This window comes from Jaculus jaculus, chromosome 1 (genome assembly GCF_020740685.1).
Source record: "Jaculus jaculus isolate mJacJac1 chromosome 1, mJacJac1.mat.Y.cur, whole genome shotgun sequence".
Taxonomy (NCBI): Eukaryota; Metazoa; Chordata; class Mammalia; order Rodentia; family Dipodidae; genus Jaculus; species Jaculus jaculus.
Window position 1 is genome coordinate 242,754,212 of NC_059102.1, and position 22,678 is coordinate 242,776,889.

Consider the following 22,678-nt stretch of genomic DNA (forward strand, 5'->3'; position numbering starts at 1 on the left):
AGGCTGGTAACACAGACCTCTGATCCCAGCACTCAAGAAAGAGAGGCAGGAAGATCAAGAGTTAGAGGTGATGCACGGCTTTAATCCCTGCACTTAGGAGGCAGAGGTAGGAGGATTGCTGTGAGACTAACTTGAAGAAAAGCAAACAAACAAAAAAAAAAAACAAGGGAAAAAAAAAAAAACCTCTTAATATCATTTTGTATCTGTATAATTTCTGGGAAGTAAAAATCTATTAAAAGTAGTTATGCCAACGAGATAGATGGGAAATAATTATTTTTTCTATCTTTTTTTTCCCCCTGTGGGATTTGAATGCTAAAGCCTTGTGTATGTTCCCTTTGATTCATGGACTGGAAAGATGATTTAGCAGTTAAGGCACTTGCCTGCGAAGCCTAAGGACCCAGGTTCAATTCCCCAGGTCCCTCATAAGCCAGATGTACATGGTGGCACATGCATGTGGAGTTTATTTGCAGTGGACAGAGGCCCTGACATGCCCATTCTCTCTCTTTCTGTCCCTCTCTCTGTCTCTAATAAATAAAAATAAGTCTTAAAATTTTTTGATTCATGAATACCATGTATGTGAAAAATAAAAATACATGTTAAAAACTATTTCTGGTGCTGAAAAGAAGTGACAGGAGTGCTCAGCACTGCAATATTTCTATCACACCTTCCAAGGCTCTGGGTCTATTGCAGAAGAGGTGGTGGAAAGAATGTAAGAGCCAAAGGAAGGGTAGGACTCCTTACATTGTGCTCCTCCAGACACAGAATGGCCTAGATATCCATGACCTCACCGTGCCTGACACTACCTACATAAGACCATCATAATAGGAGGAAAAAATGATCAAAATAAATGAGAGACTGATTGAGAGGGGGAGGGAATATGATGGAGAATGGAGTTTCAAAGGGGAAGTTAGGGGGAGGGAGAGCATTACCATGGGATATTGTTTACAATCATGGAAGTTATTAATAAAAAAAATTGAAAAGGAAAAAAACAACTATTTCTGGCTAGGTGTGGTGGCACACACCTTTAATCCCAGCACTGGGGAGACAGAGGTAGGGGGATCCCTGTGAGTTCGAGGTCACCCTGAGACTACATAGTGAATTCCAGGTCAGCCTGGGCTACAGAGAGACCCTACCTCGAACAAACCCATGAGAACTATTTCTGCAAACCCCCAGCGTAGCTCTTCCAGCAGTGCTGTAATCGCCAGCTTCCTCGTGCGTGTCACTGGGTGCTTGCGGTGTTAGAGAGAGCCTGTGCAGCTCACCTGACTGTCTACTGTGTTTCAGCCTTTCGTCCGCTGCAGTTTACAGTGCAGGGACCTAGTGGATGAAGCAAAGAAGTTTCATCTGAGGCCTGAGCTTCGAAGTCAGATGCAGGGACCAAGGACAAGGGCTCGTCTAGGTAAGCTTGCATTCTGGCAGAATGAAGGGGTATTTTTCAACTATTTCTGGCAGGTAGTATGATATAATTGAAAAGAACATTCAATGAAAAATACCAAGGCCTCTTTTTAGACCTACTTTAATCTTAATGTGTCATCTTAGATAAGTCACTATTACTCATTTGTATTTCCTATGAAAAAAAAAAAGAATGTCTTTCTCATATCACAAAACTATTAGGAGATTGAGGTAAAGTATAAAAACACTTCATAAGTTACTAGGTTTTATGTGTCATGTTAAAACTTAATTTTGTGGCGCATGCCTTTAATCACTTGGGAGGCTGAGGTAGGAGGATCACCCTAAGTTTGAGGCCAGACTGGTGCTACTGAGTGAGTTTCAGGTCAGCCTGGGCTGGAGTGAGACCCTGCCTCAGAAAAAGCTAAAAATGTGCCAGGTGTGATGGCACATGCCTTTAATCCCAGCATTCGGGAAGCAGAGGTAGGAGGATCACTGGGAGTTCAAGGCCACCCTGAGACTACACACTTAATTCCAGGTCAGCCTGGACCAGAGTGAGGCCCTACCTCAAAAAAAAAAGAAAGCTGGGCGTGGTGCTGCATGCCTTTAATCCCTGCACTTGGGAGGCAGAGGTAGGAGGATTGCTCTGAGGAGACTATATAGTGAATTCCAGGTCAGCCTGGGCTACAGTGAGACCCTACCTCGAAAAAAACCAGAAAAAAAAAAAAACAAACCTCAAAAACAGACAAAAAAAAAAGACAATGGAAAGTGAAAACTTAATTTCAAGCCTGGTATGGTGGCACATACCTTAAATGCCAGTACTCAGGAGGCAGAAGTAAAAGGAGTGCTGTGAGTTCAAAGTCAACCTGGGACTACAGAGTGAGTTGCAAGTAAGCCTGGGCTAGAGTAAAACCTTACCTCAAAAAACAAAAATAACGGCTAGAGAGATGACTTAGCAGATAAGGCACTTGCCTATAAAACCAAAGGATCTAGACTCAATTTCCCAGGACCCACATAAGCCAGATGTACAGAATAGTACATGCTGTGGAGTTCGTTTACAATGGCAAGAGACCCTGGCGCGTGCTCACTCGCTCTCTTTCTCTCTCTCTCTCTCTCTCTCTCTCTCTCCCTCCCTCCCTGCTTCGCTCCCTACCTACCTCTTTCTCAAATTAAAATAAAATATTTTTAAAAAATTAATACCAGTATTTTTAGGTTCTGTAAACAAGAGATTATTGTGAATACCATGAATAAATGGTTTGCTTCCACCTGCCTCTCCCCTACCCTTATGTTTTTGTTTTTGTTTGTTTTTTTTTCCATTCTAGAGTGAAAAGAAACAAGGAAAAAAAGACCAATACTAGGTTAGGTTAAAAAAAAAAGGTGGGGGGTTAGAGAAATGACTTTAAGGTACTTGCCTACAAAGCCAAAGGACCCAGGTTCGATTCCCCAGGACTCACATAAGCCAAGCTGCACAAGGTGGCACATATGTCTGGAGTTTGTTTGCAATGGGAGAGGCTAAATGTCAAACATTTAAAAACAGAATAATATGATGTACCATATCCAACACTCATTATCTCATGGTAATCTATCTTGAAGCAAATTCCAGATAATTATAATTCTGTTCTAATATATTATATTTAAGCTTAAAGCTGTAGCACTAAAACATAAGGAACCCTTTTCTTTTTTTTTCCTCAATTTTTATTAACATTTTCCATGATTATAAAAAAATATCCCATGGTAATACACTCCTTCCTCACCGTCCCACTTTCCCCTTTGAAATTCCATTATTCATCATATCCCCTCCCCATCTCAATCAGTCTCTCTTTTATTTTGATGTCATGATCTTTTCCTCCTCTTATGATGGTCTTGTGTAGGTAGTGTCAGGCACTATGAGGTCATGGATATCCAGGCCATTTTGTGTCTGGAGGGAGCACGTTGTAAGGAGTGCTACCCTCCCTTTGGCTCTTACATTCTTTCCGCCACCTCTTCTGCATTAAACCCTCAGCCTTGGAAGGTGTGATCAAGATGTTTCTGAATACTCCAGTCACTTCTTTCTAGCTCTATGATACCTTCTGAGTCGTCCCAAGGTCACTGCCATCTGAAAAGAGAAGATTCTCAACCAAAAGTGAGAGTAGCATTAATATAAGGGTATAAATATTAAGAGAAGTGCTTACTGAGCAGTTTGATAAGCACAGTATATACATTTTTCCAGACATCAGCAGATGTTACACCCCCTAGGGTTCATGACTATGCCTTTTTTTAAGTTTTCAGTATCAGGGATGTATTTCTTCCCAGTCCAATTGGAGGGCAGTTGGTTTCCACCATGACAGACGTGCCACTATTGCACCCGTTGGCTCATTTGGCCTGGCTGGCCAATTATAAGGCTTGTAGTGTCCACTGTTGAGTATCTTCACTGGTGGTATCTCTTTCTCCCATTGAACTGCATGCAGAATGGCTTCTTCCAGCTTTCTGTCAGCTGGTCTACATGGAGGAGGTTTTCAGCTCAGCTCCAGCAGAATTTCTCAGTGGCCTTGCATCCCAAGTATGTGGAGCCTTCAGCAGTAGGGTCATACCATCTATTCCTGGTGGGAAACCAAGGGCCTCGGCAATGGCCTATATAATGTTTTGGGAGCATCAGGGACCTCCCTGGCCAACAACTCACTGGAGGTATCCCATCCCTGGCACTGAAAATTTTCTAGGAACCCTTTTCTTTAAAAATATTTTGTCTTTATTTATTTGAGAGAGGGGAAGAGGCAGGGTGAAAGAGAGAGAGAGAATGGGTGCACCATGGCTTCTAGCCACTGCAAACGAATTCCAGATGCATGCGCCCCCTTGTGCATCTGGCTACTTGGGTCCTGGGGCATTGAACTAAGGTCCTTTAGCTTTGTAGGCAAGCACCTTAACTGCCAAGCCATTTCTCCAGCCCAGGAATCCTTTTTTGTTTAGTTTTTCAAGGTAGGATCTCACTCTAGCTCAGGCTGACCTGGAATTCACTATGGAGTCTTAGGCTGGTCTCGAACTCACAGCAGTCCTGCTACCTCTGCCTCCCATATGCTTGGATTAAAGGTGTGCACCACCATGCCCAGCCCCTTTTTAGCATATAAAAAATTCCATTTGGAATTTCGGGGGGGGGGTATTACCATCGGGGGGATATTTTTTATAATCATAGAAAATGTTAATAAAAATTGAGAAAAATAAAAAAAGTCCAAAAAAATTCCATTTGAACTTCAAAATATAGTTAAAACTGGGCATAATGGCACACATCTGTAATCCCAGCCATCTGGAGGTAGTGGCAAAGATGATTTTTGAGTTCAAGGCCAAATCTGCATGCATAAGCTTAAGGTGAGTCTGAACTACATGGTAAGAAGCACTTAGGAGGCCAAAACAAAAAAGCAAAACAAGGGCTGGAGAGATGTTTTAGTGGTTAAGCACTTGCCTGTGAAGCCTAAGGACCCCAGGCAAGCCTCAATTCCCCAGGACCTACGTTAGCTAGATGCACAAGGGGGCGTACGCCTCTGGAATTCTTTTGCAGTGGCTGGAGGCTCTGGCACACCCATCCTCACTCCCCCCCCCCCTCTGCCTCTTTCTCTCTCTGTCTGTCGCTCTTAAGTAAACAAATAAATTTTTAAAAAGCAAAACAACAAAAAAGGCATTCTGTTTGTACCTAGTGGCACAGGCCTGTTAGTCCAGATACTTAGGAGGCTAAAGCAAGAAGATCACAAAGTCAAGGTCTGCCAGGGCCACAAAACAGAATGAATTTAAAGGTCAGCCTGAGCAGCTTAGTAAGACCCTGCCTCAAAAGAAAAAGAAAGAAAATGTGGCTTGCCTAACATATGTATATAAGGTCGTAGGTTCAATTCCATCCTCAGTGCTACCAAAAATAGTTGTCCTTAAACTATGTCTACTTCCTGGTGAGTAGTTACCCAGCCAGGGAGGAAGTAACCTGTCTTTTCCTGCCTTTGTCCTTAGGAGCCAATGAAGTGCTTCTGGTGGTTGGGGGCTTCGGAAGTCAGCAATCTCCTATTGATGTAGTAGAGAAATATGATCCCAAGACTCAGGAGTGGAGCTTTTTGCCAGTAAGTCTTGATGGAATCATTTATGGCAGTTTAAATGTCCTCAGTCCCTGACTCTAGATCCCAACTGACGAAACCATAAGAGTAGAAAAGCTTAAGAACAGCATAATGTTCCTTACAAACACATTGGGCACATAGTATGTACTCTAATTGGGGTTTTTCTTGTTCAGTATATTTTGTTGGGGGGGGGTTGGTGATTTTGTTTTAATATTTTAGAGAAAGGGTGGGAATTGGTGTGCCAGGGCCTCAGCCACTGCATTCGAACTCTAGATGCTTGCACCACCTGGTGGGCATGTGTGACCTTGCACTTGCCTCACCATTGTGCACTGGCTTACATGGGATCTGGAGAGTCGAAGATGGGTCCTTAGTCTTCACAAACAAGCACCTTAACCACTAAGCTATCTCTCCAGCCCTTGTTTTGGTTTTTGTAGGTGGAGTCTTATTAGCTCAGGCTGACCTAAAACTTACTGTAGTGCAGGCTGGCCTTAAACTCAAGGCAGTTCTACCTTGGTCTCCTGAGTGCTGGGATTACAGGTGTGAGCCACTACACCTGGCTTGTTGGCTTTTTAATTTTTTAAATTTTATTTATTTATTTGCGTGTGCATGTGCACCCTTGCACCACTGTATGTATTTGGCTTACATAAGTGGTTTGGGAATTGAACCCAGGCCTGCACGCTTTGCAGTCAAACATCATTAACCACAGAGCCATCTTCCCAGCCCTTGTGCTTAGATTTTTCCTTTTTCTGTTTCTGGTTTTTTTTTAATTTATTTTTATTTTTATTTATTTATTTGAGATCGACAGACAAAGAGAGAGAACGAGGCAGACAGATAGAGAATGGGTGCGCCAGGGCCTCCAGCCACTGCAAACAAGCTCCAGACGCGTACGCCCCCTTGTGTATCTGGCTTATGTGGGTCCTGGGGAATCAAGCTTCGAACCAAGTTCCTTAGGCTTCACAGGCAAGCGCTTAACCACTAAGCCATCTCTCCAGCCCTGGTGTTTTTTGGCTTTTCGAGTTAAGGTCTCACTCTAGCCCAGACTGACCTGGAAATCACTATGTGTTCTCAGGCTGGCCTCGAACTCCCAGCAATCCTCCTGCCTCTGCCTTCCAAGTGCTGGGATTAAAGGCATGAGACCACATGCCCGGCAGCCCTTGTATTTTGAAACAGTCTTACTCTACACCTCTGCTGGCCTGAGAAACTCACTATGTAGCCCAGGTTGGTCTTGAACTTCTGGCAGTCCCCTTGCATCTGTCTCATGAGTGCTGGGATTACAACCCTGCACCACCATTCCTGGCTTAACTTGTTTGTTTGTTTTGGGTGGGTGCGTGTATGTGTGTGATTGTGATGTGATTTATGCATGTGTATGTGCCCTTGCAGTGTGCTTACCTGCAGTGCCCTGAGCTGAAAGCCAGATGCCCACTCCCTCACTCTACCACCTGTTGTTTGAATTGGGGCCTCTTACCCCAGAGTTTGCTGGGTTCTAGGAGCTCCAGAGATTCCCAGGTCTTTGTTCCCCTAGAGGACGTGGGTTGTAGTTACACAGCTATATCCAGCTATTTACATGGATTCTGCACATTCAAACTTGGGCATTCTAAGAACCTCTTCAGGTCCTCAACAAAGGGTACTTTACCATTGAGCCAGCTCTCCAGTATTTGACTATTCAGATTAAGGTTGACAATAGAAGGTCAGTGGTCTTGTAGTAGATTAATTTTTTTTTTTTTTTTTTGAGGAAGGGTCTTGCTCTAGCCCATGCTTCTTCCTTGTGTTAAATTGAATTTACTTTCCCACCACTATTTAGCTACTCAACATATGCCATTGATCATACTGTATTAAACTCAATCGAGAATTGTATTACACCAAACAAGTGTTCAGGTGATATCTTAGCTTGTATTGTTCTCCCTCATTATGTCCCTATTTCAATACTGAGTGATTTTTTTTTTTTTTTCCCGAGGTAGGGTCTCACTAGCCCAGGCTGACCTGCAATTCACTATGTAGTCTCAGAGTGACCTTGAATTCATGGTAATCCTCCTACCTCTGCCTCCCGAATGCTGGGATTAAAGGTATGTGCTACCACGCCAGCAATTTTTGAGATTTTGTTGTTGTTTGTTTGTCTTTTGGGGGTTAGGATCTCACTCTAGCTCAGACTGACCTGGAATTCTATTCTCAGGCTGGCCTCGAACACATGGTGATCTTCCTACCTCTGCCTCCCAGAGTGCTGGGATTAAAGGCATGGGCAACCACGCCCAGCTAATTTGTGAGCTCTTTTGTTCAATCTGCTTACCCTTTAGGATCTCTCACTCATGACCCTTGATTAGCAGTATACCAGTACTTTTCTACTTTGTGGCAGGATATTCAGTCTCTTAGCCCAGTGCCTAGTGGAAATGCAGTCTTTTTTGTTTCCTTGTTATTTCAGTTTTTTATTTTTATTTATTTGGGAGAGAAAGAGGCACTTAGAGAGAATGGGCATGACAGGGCCTCTAGCCACTGCAAGTGAACTTGAGATGGCTTACGTGGGTACTGGGGAATTGAACCTAGTTCCTTAGGCCTGGCAGGCAAGCGCCTTAACTGCTAAGCCATCTCTCTAGCCCTGTTTTTCTTTTTGAGGCAGGGTCTCACTATAGCCTAAATGACCTTGAATTCGCTGAGTAGCCTCAGCTTGCCCTCAAAGTCACAGTGATCCTCCTTCCCCTGAGTGCTGGGATTATAGGTGTGAGCCACCATGCCTGACTAGCCATCAAGCCTTTTGTAAACTTTGGAATGAAGCAAGAATATAGAAGGCTTACATCTTTTAGAGCACTACAACCAGCATTTTATTCAGGTGGCAAGCAGCTGGAGCCGCTTGAGGATGACGTGTTGCTCTAAGGAGGGTTCAAGCAAGGGGAAAGAAGCAAAGAAGTTTGTAAATTAAAAACAGACAACGCTGAGTTTGTAACCCCAGTGCTCAGGAGACAGAGGTAGGAGTGCTGTGAATTCAAAGCCACCCTGACACTACATAGTGAAGTTCAGGTCAGCCTGGGCTAGAGTGAGACTCTACCTCAAAAAATAAAACAAAGCGGGGCGTGATGATGTATATGCTTTTAATCCCAGCACCCGGGAGGGAGAGGTAGGAGGATCGCTGTAAATTTGAGGCTACCCTGAGACTACATAGTGAATTCCAGGTCAGCCTGGGATAAACTGAGACCCTACCTCAAAAAACAAAACAGCTGGGCGTGGTGGTGCACGCCTTTAATCCCAGCACTCGGGAGGCAGAGGTAGGAAGATTGCCATGAGTTCAAGGCCACCCTGAGATGACAGAGTTAATTCCAGGTCAGCCTGGACCAGAGTGAGACCCTACCTTGGAAAACCAAAAAAAAAAAACAAAGCTGGGTGTGGTGACACACACCACAGGTAGAAGGATGGCTGAGTTTAAGGCTAGCCTGGGACTATAGAGTGAGTATGAGGTCAGCCTGAGCTTGAGTGAGACCCTGCCTCAGGTTGGGCAGATAGAAGGTCTGGGAAGATGGCTCAGTGAGAACCTGAGTTCAGAACCCATGTAAAAAGCCTGTGTCTGTAATCCCAACATTCTTATGCAAGATGGGAAGTCGAGAAAGGAGTTTGTGGGCCAGCTAGCCTGGCAAAAGTAGTAGTTAGAGAGCAGGGAGATAATGCCTCAAACAAGGTATCAGGCGAGGACCACCTCTGAAAGTTGTCCTCCACATGCATGCCATGGCTAGTGTGCACCTGTGCTCAACAAACATGCAAGCAGGTACACGTACATAAAAAAAAAAGAAAACACAACTTTTGTTGTTGTTGTTTTTGGTCTTTGTGAGTTTCACTGTAGTCCAGGCTGAGGATATAGCTCCTGGATGGCCTCAGACTCATTTCCATTCTCTTACCTCAGCCTCCCGCCATCATCATGGCTCAAGATTTTTTTATTTTTTAAGTTTAAAAATACAGCCAGTCAGCTGTTAGTGGTACACGCCTTTAATCCCCACACTTGGAAAGCAGAGGTAGGAGGATAGCCATGAGTTCAAGGCCACCCTGAGATTACCAAGTGAATTCCTGATCAGCCTGGGTTAGAGTGAGACCCTAGCTTGAAAAACTAAATTTATACACATACACACACACACACACACACACCAGTTAGGCATGGTGGTGTACACTTTTAATCCCAGTACTTGGGAGGCAGAGGCAGGAGGACCACTGTGGGTTTGAGGACACCCTGAGAATACATAATGAATTCCAGGTCAGCCTGGGCTATAGTGAAACCCTACCTCGAAAAAATTAAAAAAAAAAAAAAAAAGGCATGATAGCAAAAGAAAAAGTAAGGCTAAAACTTGCCTGACTGAAGTGCTCTGTCTCTCTTCCTTCACATATCCATAGAGCATCACTCGCAAGAGACGCTATGTGGCCTCAGTGTCACTACACGACCGGATCTACGTGATTGGTGGTTATGATGGCCGTTCCCGCCTCAGTTCAGTGGAATGTCTAGACTACACTGCGGATGAGGATGGGGTGTGGTATTCTGTGGCCCCTATGAATGTCCGACGAGGCCTTGCTGGAGCTACCACACTGGGAGGTAAGCTTGGTGACAGTTGATGTTTCCATCTTACTGTGAGTGGATCAATGTTCCCACTTGTTTGTCTGGCAAAAGCATGAAATATGGAAGATAGCTTGGTAAAGTCACACACTTGGAGATGTGTTTTGCTTTTAGGTTTTTTTTAAATTTTTTTTTTTTTGTGTGTGTAATTTGAGAGCGACAGAGAAAGACAGAGAGAATGGGCGCACCAGTTCTTCCAGCCACTGCAAATGAACTCCAGATGCGTGCGCCCCTTGTGCATCTGGCTAATGTGGGTCCTGGGGAATTGGGCCTCGAACCGGGGTTCTTAGGCTTCACAGGCAAGTGCTTAACCACTAAGCCATCTCTCCAGCCCAGTTTTTTTCTGAGGCAAGATCTCACTCTAGGCCAGGTTGAATAGGAATTCACTCTGAAACCCCAGACTGCCCTGGAAATCACCTCCTGAGTACTGGGAATAAAGGGGTGCACCTCCACACCCAACTAAGACATTTGCTTTCGCTTTTGGAAATACCAATGTTAACAGACACTTTTCAGTATTTTGGACTTTTCATCACTATCTACCAAAACTACAAATCAAGCTGGGCGTGGTGGCACATGTCTTTAATCCCAGCACTCAGGAGGCAGAGGTTGGAGGATTGCTATGGGAGTTTGAGGCCAGTTTGGGTCTACATAGTAAATTCCAGCCTGGGCTAGAGCAGGACCCTATCTCAAAAAACCAACAATTCTTCTGCCTCTGCCTCCCAGGTGCTGTGATTAAAGACGTGCTCCACCATGCCCAGCCTTAAAAATACTTTTTTTTAATTAAAAAAATTATATGGCAACTCAAGGCCAGCCATGGTAGCTTATGCCTTTAGTCCCAACACTTGGGAGGCAGAGGTATGAGAGTCACTGTGAGTTCAAGTCCAGTTGGGACTGCAGAGTGACTTCCCAGTCAGCCTGGGCTAAAGTGAGACCTACCTCAAAAAACAAACAAGGAGGCCCTGGTGTGGCCATTCTCTCTCTGTCTCTCTCATAAACAAATAAATAAAATCTTTAAAAAGAAAAAAACAAGGCTGGAGAAATGACTTAATGGTTAAGGCATTTGCCTGCAAAGCCAAAGGATCCAGGACCATGTAAGCCAGATGCACAAGGGGATGCAAGCATCTGGAGTTAGTTTGCAGTGGCTGAAGGCCATGGCTTGCCCATTCTCTCTCTCTTCCCTTCTTTGTCTCTCTAAAATAAATAAACAAAATAAAATATTTTTTAAAGAAAAAAAAACAATAAAAAGCAACTGAAGTGCCAGCTGGTGGGTACAGGCCCTGATTGTATTTTATAAATTCCCATGGTAGTTTTCAGTGCTTTTTTAATATTTCCTCTCTCTCTCTCTCTTGAGGCAGGGTCTCACTGAACTGAAACTTACTCTGTAGCCCAGGCTAACCTCAAACTCAGAGTGATCATGCTACCTTAGCATTCCAAGTGCTAGGATGATGGATGGGATGGAAGGCATGCACCACCATACCCAGCTTTAAGTAGTTCATCTCACAACATTCTTTTCTGTTTTATTTTGTTTTTGTGAGAGTCTCACTGTGTAGCCCAGGCTGCCTTCATACTTGTAATCCTCCTGTCTCTGCTTTAATGCTGGAATTACAGTGTTCTGTTTAGATGTCTTTCTTTTTTGTTTTTTGAAAGTGATGCAGTTGCAAACATTTTAAAGCTAAAGGGAAGGAAAGAAACTGAGCATGGTGGCACACACATTTAATCCCAGCAATTGGGAAGCAGAGGTACTCGGATCACTGTAAGTTCAAGGCCACCCTGAGGCTACATAGTGAATTCCAGGTCAGTCTGGGCTAGAATGAAACCCTACCTTGGAAAAAAAATATATAATTATTTTATTTACTTATTTGAGAGTGATGGGGAGAGAGAGAGAGAGAGAGAGAGAGAGAGAGAGAGAGAGAGAGAGAGAGAGAGAATGGGCACACCGGGGGTTCCAGCTACTGCAAATGAACTCCAGATACATGCGCTGCCTTGTGCATCTGGCCTACATGGGTACTGGGGAACTGAGCCTTGAACCAGGATCCTTAGGCTTCATAGGCAAGTGCTTAACCACTAAGCCATTTCTCCAATCTGGGAAAAAAAAAAAATTAATAATTTATTTGAGAAAGAGAGAATGACTGGGTGTGCCAGAGCCTCCTGCCAAAGTAAACAAACTCCAGGTGCATGGACCACTTTGGGCATCTGCCTTTATATGGGTACTGGGGAAATTAACCCAGAATCTATAAGCTTTGCAAGCAACCACTTGTAACCTGTGGGCCATCTCTCCAGCGAACTCCCTTCCCCCTCCCCACCCCACTCCCACACACCTTTTTTTGGAAGTTTTGTTTTGTTTGAGATAGGGTTTCACTCTAGCCCATGCTGACCTGGAATTCACTATGTAGTCTCAGAATGGCCTTGAATTCACAGTGATCCTCCTACCTCTGCCTCCCAAATGTTGGGATTAAAGGCATGCGCCACCATGCCTGGCTTAATTTTAACTTTTTAAGATAATTTTCCTACATATCATAATGTATTTTAATCATAATTTTCTATTTATTTTATTTATTTATTTGAGAGAGAGAGGCAAGGAGAGAGAGAAAATGGGCATGCCAGGGCCTTCAGCCTCTGCAAACGAACTCCAGACATGTTATGTGGGTACAGGGGAATCAAACCTAGGCTCTTATGCTTCACAGGCAAGCACCTTAACCATTAAGCTATCCAGCCCTCAATTTTTTTTTTGAATAATAAATCTGGCCAGGCTTAGTAATGCATACCTTTAATCCCGGCTCTCAGGAAGCAGAGGTAGGAGAATTACTGAGTTTGAGGCCACCCTGAGACTACATAATGAATTCCAGGTCAACCTGGGCTAGAGTGAAACCCTACCTCAAAAAATACAAAAATAACCAGGTATGATGGTGGCCAGCACTTGGAGACAAAGGTAGGAGGATCGCTGTGAGTTCAAGGCCACCCTGAGACTACATAGTGAATTCCAGATCAGCCTGGGCTACAGTGAAACCCTACCTCAAAATACAAAAAAAAAATAATAATAATAAATAAATAAATAAAATCTGGGCTGGAGAGATAGCTTAGCAGTTAAGGCATTTGCCTGTGAAGTCTAAGGACCCAGGTTTGATTCCTCAGTACCCACATAAATCAGATGCACAAGGTGGTACATGCATATGGAATTCATTTGCAGTAGCTGGAGGCCCTGGTATGCCCATTCTCTGTGTTTCTATCTGTCTCTCTCAAATAAATAAATGCTTAAAAATATAATAATAATAAATTTATTAGAAAATGGGTAATTGTTGGGCATCATGGCAAATGCCTTTTAACCCTATCACTTGGGAGGCAGAGATAGGAGGATCGCTGTGAATTCGAGGCCAGCCTAGATCCACAGATTGTGTGCCAGGTCAGCCTGGGCTCAACTGAGACCCTACCTCAAGAAAACAAACAAGCAAACAAAAAATGGATAATTTATAGGGAAAAGACTCTTAGAAATTCCTCATTTTTACTAGTCTATCATGTGTTCATTATGAGCAGATATGATCTATGTCTCTGGAGGCTTTGATGGAAGCAGGCGACACACCAGTATGGAGCGATACGACCCAAACATTGACCAGTGGAGCATGCTTGGAGACATGCAGACAGCTCGTGAGGGTGCAGGACTAGTAGTGGCCAGTGGAGTGATCTACTGTCTAGGTATCCATTCTGGGATGGAGGGATGCAGAGGGCTCAAGCATAGCAGATCCTGCTGGGGTCCCTTCTTAACAAAATTCTTTCATATACTTGCCTCTACAAAATCCATGCCCTACCTATTTCAGTATGTTGTCCACTAATATGATTTTTTATATTTAATTTTTAATTTATTTTTTTTTTGTGTGTGTGTGTGTGTGTGTGTGTGTGTGTGTGTGTATAAGAGGTGAGGAGAAAAAGAGAAAGAGAGAGAATAGGTGTGCCTGGGCCTCTAGCTACTGCAAATACCAGATGTATGCACCACCATGTGCATCTGGTTTATGTGATTTCTGGGGTGTAGAGGTGGGTCCTTAGGCTTCACAGTCAAGTGTCTTAACTACTAAGCCATCTCTACAGCCCAGGATATTTTTCTTGTAAGCAAAATGTATGGAGCTGGGTGTGGTGTACATGCCTTTAATCCCAGCTTTCCGGAGGCAGAGAGATAGGAGGATCACCACAAGTTCAAGACCACCCTGAATCTACATAGTGAATTCCAGGTCAGCCTAGGCTACAGCAAGACTCTACCTTGAAAAACTGAAGGGGGAAAAAAAAGTTTGGTGGTATGACAGAACTCTGGGAAAACAAACTAAAAGACTTAAATTTAAGTTGAAGTACTGAGAGAAGCCACCCAGAAATGGGCCCAATAATTTGCCTTTCTTTTCTTTCTGGAATGATTTCTCCTCTTTCTTTTAGGAGGATATGATGGGTTGAATATCTTAAATTCAGTTGAGAAATATGATCCCCATACAGGACACTGGACTAATGTTACACCTATGGCCACCAAGCGTTCTGGTAAGAAAATTTTGAGGAAGGGGAGAGTGCTGTCAAATCTCCACATGTACAATGATTGTATAGTTGCAGAACATGTTATCAATAAATCAGAGTTGTGGTTCCTGCTTCACTGTATATTTACTCTAAATGTAAGTCAGATTCCAGCCTCCTCTTTGTCTGTTTTCTCTGTTAGTGAGGATGAAGGAGCATAAACTGCTGGGTATAGTGGTGCTCATCTTTAATCCCAGCACTTGGGAGGCAGAGGTAGGAGTATCATCAAGAATTCCAGGTTACTCTGAGACTACAGAGTTAATTCCAGGTCAGCCTGGGCTAAAGAGCAAGACCCTGCCTCAGAAAACAACAAAAAGAGTTGGAAACTATTTTATTTATTGATTTATTTTGTTTTTTTGAGGTAGGGTCTCACTCTAGCCCAGGCTGACCTGCAATTAACTCTGTAGTCTCAGGGTGACCTCAAACTCAGTGATCCTCCTACCTCTGCCTCTCAAATGCTGGGATTAAAGGTGTGCACCACCACGTCTGGCTTTTTTTTTTTTGGTGCTGGTGACTGTACCCAGAGCCTTGTACATACTGGCAAATGCTGCATCACGGTGCTACATCCTCAGGCTTAACTAAAAGCTTTTTATTTATTTATTTGAGAGCAACAGACAGAGAGAAAGAGGGAGAGAGAATGGGCGTGCCAGGGCCTCTAGCCACTGCAAACAAACTCCAGACGTGTGCGCCCCCTTGTGCATCTGGCTAATGTGGGTCCTGGGGAATCGAGCTTTGAACCAGGGTCCTTAGGCTTCACAGGCAAGCGCTTAACCACTAAGACATCTCTCCAGCCCCAACTAAAAGCTTTTTAAAACAAATTTTTTTTCTTATTCTTTTTTTTTTTAAATTTATTTGAGCGTGACAGAGAGAAAGGCAGAGAGAGAGTGAATGGGTGTGCCAGGGCTTCCAGCCACTGCAAACAAACTCCAGACGCGTGCGCCCCTTTGTGTATCTGGCTAACATGGGTCCTGAGGAATTGAGTCTCCAACCCGAGACCTTAGGCTTCACAGGCAAGCACTTTAACCATTAAGCCATCTCTCTGGCCCTAAAAGCTTTTTTTTTTTGTTTTTTCTTGTTGTATATACATATGGTGAGGGTGCATTTGTGTGCACATTAGAGCTTCTTGGTATGTGGTAGGCTGGGATGTAACAGAGAAAACACTGTCACTGCACCATCGCAGAATACCACCTCTGGGAACAAGTGACACTAGAACCATACCAAGCTCCTTTGCTTCCTGTAATCCTTACTGACGCCTTGTTTTCACTTCCTGGTTTTGTCCAACTGAAGACAGGGTGGACTCTGAGTTAAAAAATGTGAAGCTAAATGCCATTTCAATTTTTATTTTGTAAGTTTTATGTCCTAGAGTATTGACAGTGGGTTTACAAATGGAATAACTTGTTCTTGAATTGGATTATTCTGGGCCTGTCTAGGTCACATCATCTCTCTCATCTAACTCCAGAAATCAGCTAGCCATCACTGACCACGATTTTGTTCCTAGGATTCAGACAACTAGGCTTAGTGTACCATTCACTGGCTGGTGGTCTTTCTTTCCCTAGGTGCTGGAGTAGCCCTACTGAACGACCATATTTATGTGGTAGGAGGGTTTGATGGGACCGCTCACCTGTCCTCTGTCGAAGCATACAATATCCGTACTGATTCTTGGACAACTGTCACTAGTATGACCACTCCACGCTGCTATGTAGGGGCCACAGTGCTTCGGGGGAGGCTCTACGCAATTGCAGGGTGAGAATTTGGAAACCAGGTTCAAATCATTGTACACCCAGGACAAGAATCCATCCCCATTTTGAATGGAGACATAATTTGGGTTGGGGGAGAGAACTATAGGGACTAGTGTCATCTTTTGTTTTTGAGGTAGGGTCTCACTCTGCCCAGGCTGACCTAGAACTCACTCTAGCCTAGGCTGGCCTCAAACTCATGGTGATCCTCCCACATCTGCCTCCCCAGTGCTAGGGTTAATGTTGTGCACTACCATGTCCAGATTTTTTTTTTTTTTTAATTTTAAATCCAGTACTGGGAATTGAACCTAGGGCCTACCATAGTACATGCTAGGCAAGTGCTCTGTCTCTAAGCCATATTGCCAGCTCCAGAGGCTAATTTCATGAAGGACTTGTATGTAAGGAAATAAAAACCTCATTTCTAGCTGGGCATGATGGCGCATGCCTTTAATCCCAGCACTCGGGAGGCAGAGGTAGGAGGATCACCATGAGTTCAAGTCCACCCTGAGACTACAGAGTGAATTCCAGGTCAGCCTGAGCTAGAGTAAGACCCTACCTCCAAAAAAAACAAAAAAAAAAACAACATTTTTTTCTTTTGTTTTTCCCACTCAGATATGATGGGAACTCCCTGCTGAGTAGCATCGAGTGCTATGACCCTATCATTGACAGCTGGGAAGTGGTGACATCCATGGGGACCCAGCGCTGTGATGCTGGTGTGTGTGTTCTCCGAGAAAAGTGACCATTGTTAGAGCATCATCTGGAGCTAGTGACCGGTCCAAGGAACACTTTGTGGGAGAATCAAGGATCCTTTCCAGAATGTTTGTTTCTCACTGTGCACAGGGTGGGCTATGACAGGCCCCAGTGCAGTGGTAATTGTACTTATTTGATACACACACTCCCTCGCACTGGTAATGTTACTCAGAAGGGTGGGTAACAGGTACTCAAGGGAAGAGAATGCACATTTCATTGTGAGAGACCAGATCACCTCTCTCTCTGGTCTGGGGAGCACTTTCTTATAGTTTATAACTTACCATGTGCTTGGGAGAATATATATGTATATGTCTGTTGAGTGTGTATGTTGTGCCTCATATATTGGAGAGAGCTGAGGTGAGTATGGCCTGATAGAAGCATGTTCCAGCTTAGATGATTGGAAGGATGCCAGTTTGCATAAGCTTCATAAAAATCATTTTTTCCCCAGGAACAAAAGTATATTTTGTAATTATACAGGTAGCTAGGGGTACACAGTTCCATTCTGGATAAAACCAAAAGAGAGCCCATAAGACCTTAGGGGCTAAGGAGAGAGGTTTATGTGATGCTTGCTTAGGGGAACAGGGTTGGTATAGAAGAGGTTAGAATAAGTAATATGACCCTGGTGTGGTGGTATATGCCTTTGCTCCTAGCACTCTGGAGGCAGAGGTAGGAGAACCACCATGAGTTCAAGGCTAGCCTGAGACTACATAATGAAATCCATGTCACCCTGAGCTGCAATGAGACCCTACCTCAAAAACAAAGTTAATGTGAATAATTGAATTCAATGGAATGTGAGTGAACCTACAAGACCACTGAGGTATAACCTGGAAGACTGGCAAGGACACACTATTTGATCTCAGCGTCCTTCTAAAGTACATCTTGTTACTGGAGACCGAGAGAATAACTGCGCAAATATTGGAATAAGAGATAACATAAATGTGGGAGTTCAGCATGCCTGGGGGTAAGGTAGAAATACCTGTGATTTTACGATGATCGTCTTATCGTCATAGTTCCTGTCAGGGCTCGTGTAGCCTGGACAATCTTTGTCTTGCACAGGTGAAAGACTATCTTAACATTACCGCACTTCCACACTACATGTTTGGGGTTAGGGTTAGGGTTAGGGTTAGGGTGGGGAGGCAGCAGCCTAGGAGTGGAGACACCTGATTACTGTCCCATTCTCTTGAGGGTACACTTCTGCTAAGGAGTGTTTATTTTATACTGCTGTGTCTGATACACTTAGACTTCTTCCTGCTGTGTTTTCCTTACCTGTCTTTAGAATGAATTTTACTCATCCCAGGATAGAATAATCAAGGACAACCAAAATTATTTTGTTACTTGCAGTATCTCTGTTATCACTATTTCTGATCTATTGTTCAAGGCTCCTCTGTGTCATGGAGTGAAGTTCTTGTATTATTGGTGTTGGGTGTGGGGGAATGTGATAGCCTAATCTATGGTGTGCTTTCCCTTTGCTCTGGAATTTCATTTTTTTCCCCTTTCCCTGAGTTGTATTGACCCACAGAGTTCATTTCTTTTGTATTTTTTTAAAAAAATATTAAAAATCAATGTCCCAAATGTCTTTAAGAGAATTCGTGGCCAGCTAGTTCTGCCTTTGCAAACAGTTTAGAAGACAGGCATGGAACAGCTTATAGGCCTCATCTCTCCAAGCCCTTCGCTCTTGTTTCTCTGTCATACACAGGTAAGAGCTAGCACCGTGCCATGCAGAGACTCGTCAGTAAACTGTCCATCTGAATTTGCTGAAATAAATGTACTTGTTCCCTTCACGCTTGGAATTTACATGAAAACAAGAGGAGTAACTAGGCAATCTTGAGTTCCTTGAGTACCCACTTGGACTTCAGGGTTTCGTCTCTCTAGTCCTTCTTCATATTATGATATATGATGACAAAAATATCTATGCAGACATCAAATCAAAGCGGGGAGTGAGCCAGGGCGTGGTGGCACACACGTTTCATCACAGCCAGATCAGCCTGGCCTAGAGTGAGACCCTACCTGGGGGGGGGGGGCGGCGGGGGATCAATGCAGAAAAACCGTGAACTACAAGATTCCTGATGCTCCAGGAGCCAAAGAAAGGAGCTGTAAGAGGATGAAGGAACTCCCCAGCCTTTTTACTTGAATTTATTTGAGAGAGAATGGGTATACCAGAGCCTCGAGCTGCTGCAAATGAACTCCAGAGCACGCACTACTTTGTGCATCTGGCTTTACATGGGTACTATAGAATCAAACGTGGTCTGGCAGGCTTTATAACCAAGTGCCTTTAACCACTGAGCCTGGTGGCCTTTTTATTTTTTTATTTTTATTTTTTTTGGTTTTTCGAGGTAGGGTCTCACTCTGGTCCAGGCTGGCCTGGAATTAACTCTGTCATCTCAGGGTGGCCTTGAACTCATGGCAATCCTCCTACCTCTGCCTCCCGAGTGCTGGGATTAAAGGCATGCGCCACCACGCCCGGCCTAAAATTTTTATTTGAGAGAAAGATGTAGGTAGATAGATGGATCAATAGAAAGGACATGCCAATGCCTTCAGCCTCTGTAAACAAACTCCAGACGCATGCACCACTTTTTGTATCTGGCTTATGTTGGTCCTGAGGAAACAAACCTGGGTACTTTGGCTTCACAGGCAAATACCTTAACTGCTAAACCATCTCCCTCCAACCCCTGGTACTTTTGTTTGTTTGTTTGTTTTTGTTTTGGTTTGGTTTTTTGAGGTAGTGTCTCACTCTGGCCCAAGCTGACCTGGAATTCACTGTGTAGTCTCAGGGTGGCCTCGAACTCACGGTGATCCTCCTACCTCTGCCTCCCAAGAGTTGGGATTAAAGACATGGGTCACCATGCCCTGCACCCTGGTCGCTTTTAAAAAAAATTAAAAATTCAGCCAGAGATAGATGTGACACATGCTTTTAATCCCAGCACTTGAGAGGCTGAGGTAAGAGGATCACTATGAGCTCAAGGCCACCCTAAGACTGCATAGTGAATTCCAGGTCAGTCGGTGCTGAAGCAAGACCCAACCTTGAAAATCCAAAAGGAAAAAAGGTGGGGTGGAGAGATGGATGAGTGGTTAAGGCACTTGCCTGTGAAACCTAGAGGCTCGTGTTGCACTCTCCATGTCCCACTTAAGCCAGACCCACAAGGTGGTGAAGCACACAAGGTCGCACATGCATCTGGAGTTGGATTGCAGGGGCTGAGGCTCTGGTGGGCCAATTCTCATTCTCTTGCTGTCCTCTCCGATAAAAATTTAAAACAAGAACCAGGCATGGTGGCTCATACCTTTAATCCCAGCACTTGGGAGTTAGAGGTAGGATCACCAAAAGGCCACCCTGAGACTACATAGTAATTTCTAAGTCAGCTTGCCTAGAGTGAGACCCTACCTTGATAAAACCCCCCCCCCATTAAAAAAAAAATACGGTTTGGTGGTGCACACCTTGAATTCCAGCATGGGGGTGGAGGGTAAAGGTAGGAGGATCCCCTGAGTTCAAGGCCACCCTAAGATGACATAGTGAATTCCAGGTCAGTCTGGTCTAAAGAGAGACCCTACCTTTAAAAATTTTACATGTCCTCCTCCCCCCCCCCACACACACCCAGATAAAGAGATGGCTTAGCCAAATGCACAAGGTGGTGCATGTGTCTCGAGTTAGTTCTCAGTGGCTAGAGACCCTGGCATGCCCATTTGCTCTCTCTGCTTATTTCTCTCTCAAAAATATTTAAAAATTGGTCCCTCTTATAGTATTGAAATTAAGTCCACTTAAATTTTTCAAGTCATGTTTATGCCCTGACTTTACATACTTGTTTATATCAATAAACGTTGTGATACTTGGGGAAAAAACAAAAAAGTTGTGGAGAGGATGTTGGAAAATAAGTCATTAATCATGTGCCTTCATTCTGCCCTTTCCATTTTAGGAAGTCCATGGTCTGTTGCACTTAATATTAGCGATAAAGCTAATTAGAAAAAGAAAGAATAAAATGAGGGACCTGTAGACTAGGAAAGCAACCTCCAATCTTTACATTCCTCATGCAGTGAAAATGTCAGGAGTGTTCTAGCTGGGCGTGGTGGTGCTCACCTTTAATCTCAGCACTCGGGAGGCAGAGGTAGGAGGATCGCCTTGAGTTCGAAGCCATTCTGAGATTACATTGTGAATTCCAGGTCAGCCTGAGCTACAGCAAGACCCTACCTTGAAAAACCTGTGTGTGTGTGTATTCAAGAGTGGGGCCGGAAGAGATGGCTTAGCGATTAAGGCACTTGCCTGCGAAGCCTAGGACCCAGGTTTATTTTCCAGGGCCCATGTAAGCTAGATGCACATGGTGGTGCATACATCTGGAGTTCGTTTGCAGTTGCTCGAGGCCCTGGCAGGCAAATAATCAGAAAAAAGAGTGGGCTGGAAAGATGGCTTAGCAGTTAAGGCATTTGCCTGTAAGCCAGGTTTGATTCCCTAGTACCTAGGCCAGATGCACACAAGGTGGTACTTGCATCTGGAGTTTGTTTGCAGTGGCTGGAGGCCCTGACATACCCATTCTATCTGCCCCCTCCCTCCCTCAAATAAATATTGTTTTTAAAAGATATCAAGAGTGCACGTATGAATACATGACTTACCCAGTTTCCAAAAACAGTAATGGGCTCAGCGTGGTAGCCCACTCCTTTAATCCTAGCACTCAGGAGGCAGAGGTAGGAGGGTTGCCATGAATTCAAGGCCACCCTGGGATTACATAATGCATTCCAGGTCAGCCTGGGCTAAAGCGAGACCCTACCTCAAGGAAAAAAAAAAAAAAGGAACAAAAGCATTAATGGGGCGTGGTGGTGCACCTTTAATCCCAGGACTTGGGAAGTGGGAGTGCTGTGAGTTCAAGGCCAACCTGGGACTACAGAATAAATTCAAGATAAACCTGGGCTACAGTGAGACCTTGCCTCAAAAAGTAGAAAAAACATTAATGCTTTGTAAGTATCAGAGACTAGAATTAAAACTTAAAAAGCAACGTTTTCCAATACCAAAAGTGTATACACTAGTTTGTTTTTCTTTTTTCTCAAATTTTTATTAACATTTTCCATGATTATAAAAAATATCCCATGGTAATAACCCCCCCACTTTTCCTTTGAAATTCCATTCTCCATCATATCCCCTCCCCATCTCAATCATTCTACTTACATATATACAATACCAACTTATTAAGTATCCTCCTCCCTTCCTTTCTCTTCCCTTTATATCTCCTTTTTAACTTACTGGCCTCTGCTACTAAGAATTTTCATTCTCACGCAGAAGCCCAATCATCTGTAGCTAGGATCCACATATGAGGGAGAACATGCGGTGCTTGGCTTTCTGGGCCTGGGTTACCTCACTTACTATAATCCTTTCCAGATCCCTCCATTTTTCTGCAAATTTCATAACTTCATTTTTCTTTACCTCTGAGTAGAACTCCATTGTATAAATGTACCGTATCTTCATTATCCACTCATCAGTTGAGGGACATCTAGGCTGGTTCCATTTCCCAGCTATTATAAATTGAGCAGCAATAAACATGGTTCAGCAATAAGCATGGTTGAGATGAGTCCTTAAGATATATGCCTAGGAGTGCTATAGCTGGGTCATATGGTAGATCAATCTTTAG

At 43.9% G+C, this 22,678-nt stretch overlaps 1 protein-coding gene across 4 annotated transcripts in view; it reads left to right on the forward strand.

Moving 5' to 3' along the window:
• The window catches only part of Klhl12 (kelch like family member 12), a 39,197-nt gene extending 20,347 nt beyond the window's left edge, over nucleotides 1-18,850 (forward strand). For 3 of the 4 annotated variants that reach the window (XM_045139717.1, XM_045139721.1, XM_045139710.1), the window contains exons 6-12: nucleotides 1,285-1,399; nucleotides 5,356-5,462; nucleotides 9,822-10,017; nucleotides 13,570-13,728; nucleotides 14,455-14,553; nucleotides 16,140-16,326; nucleotides 16,932-18,850. In XM_045139717.1, the coding sequence (XP_044995652.1) occupies nucleotides 1,285-1,399; nucleotides 5,356-5,462; nucleotides 9,822-10,017; nucleotides 13,570-13,728; nucleotides 14,455-14,553; nucleotides 16,140-16,326; nucleotides 16,932-17,058 (990 nt within the window). In that variant the 3' untranslated portion in view covers nucleotides 17,059-18,850. The remainder of the gene's footprint in view (nucleotides 1-1,284; nucleotides 1,400-5,355; nucleotides 5,463-9,821; nucleotides 10,018-13,569; nucleotides 13,729-14,454; nucleotides 14,554-16,139; nucleotides 16,327-16,931) is intronic. The other variant, XM_045139726.1, reaches the window with a different exon arrangement.
• Nucleotides 18,851-22,678: the final 3,828 nt, after the last annotated feature.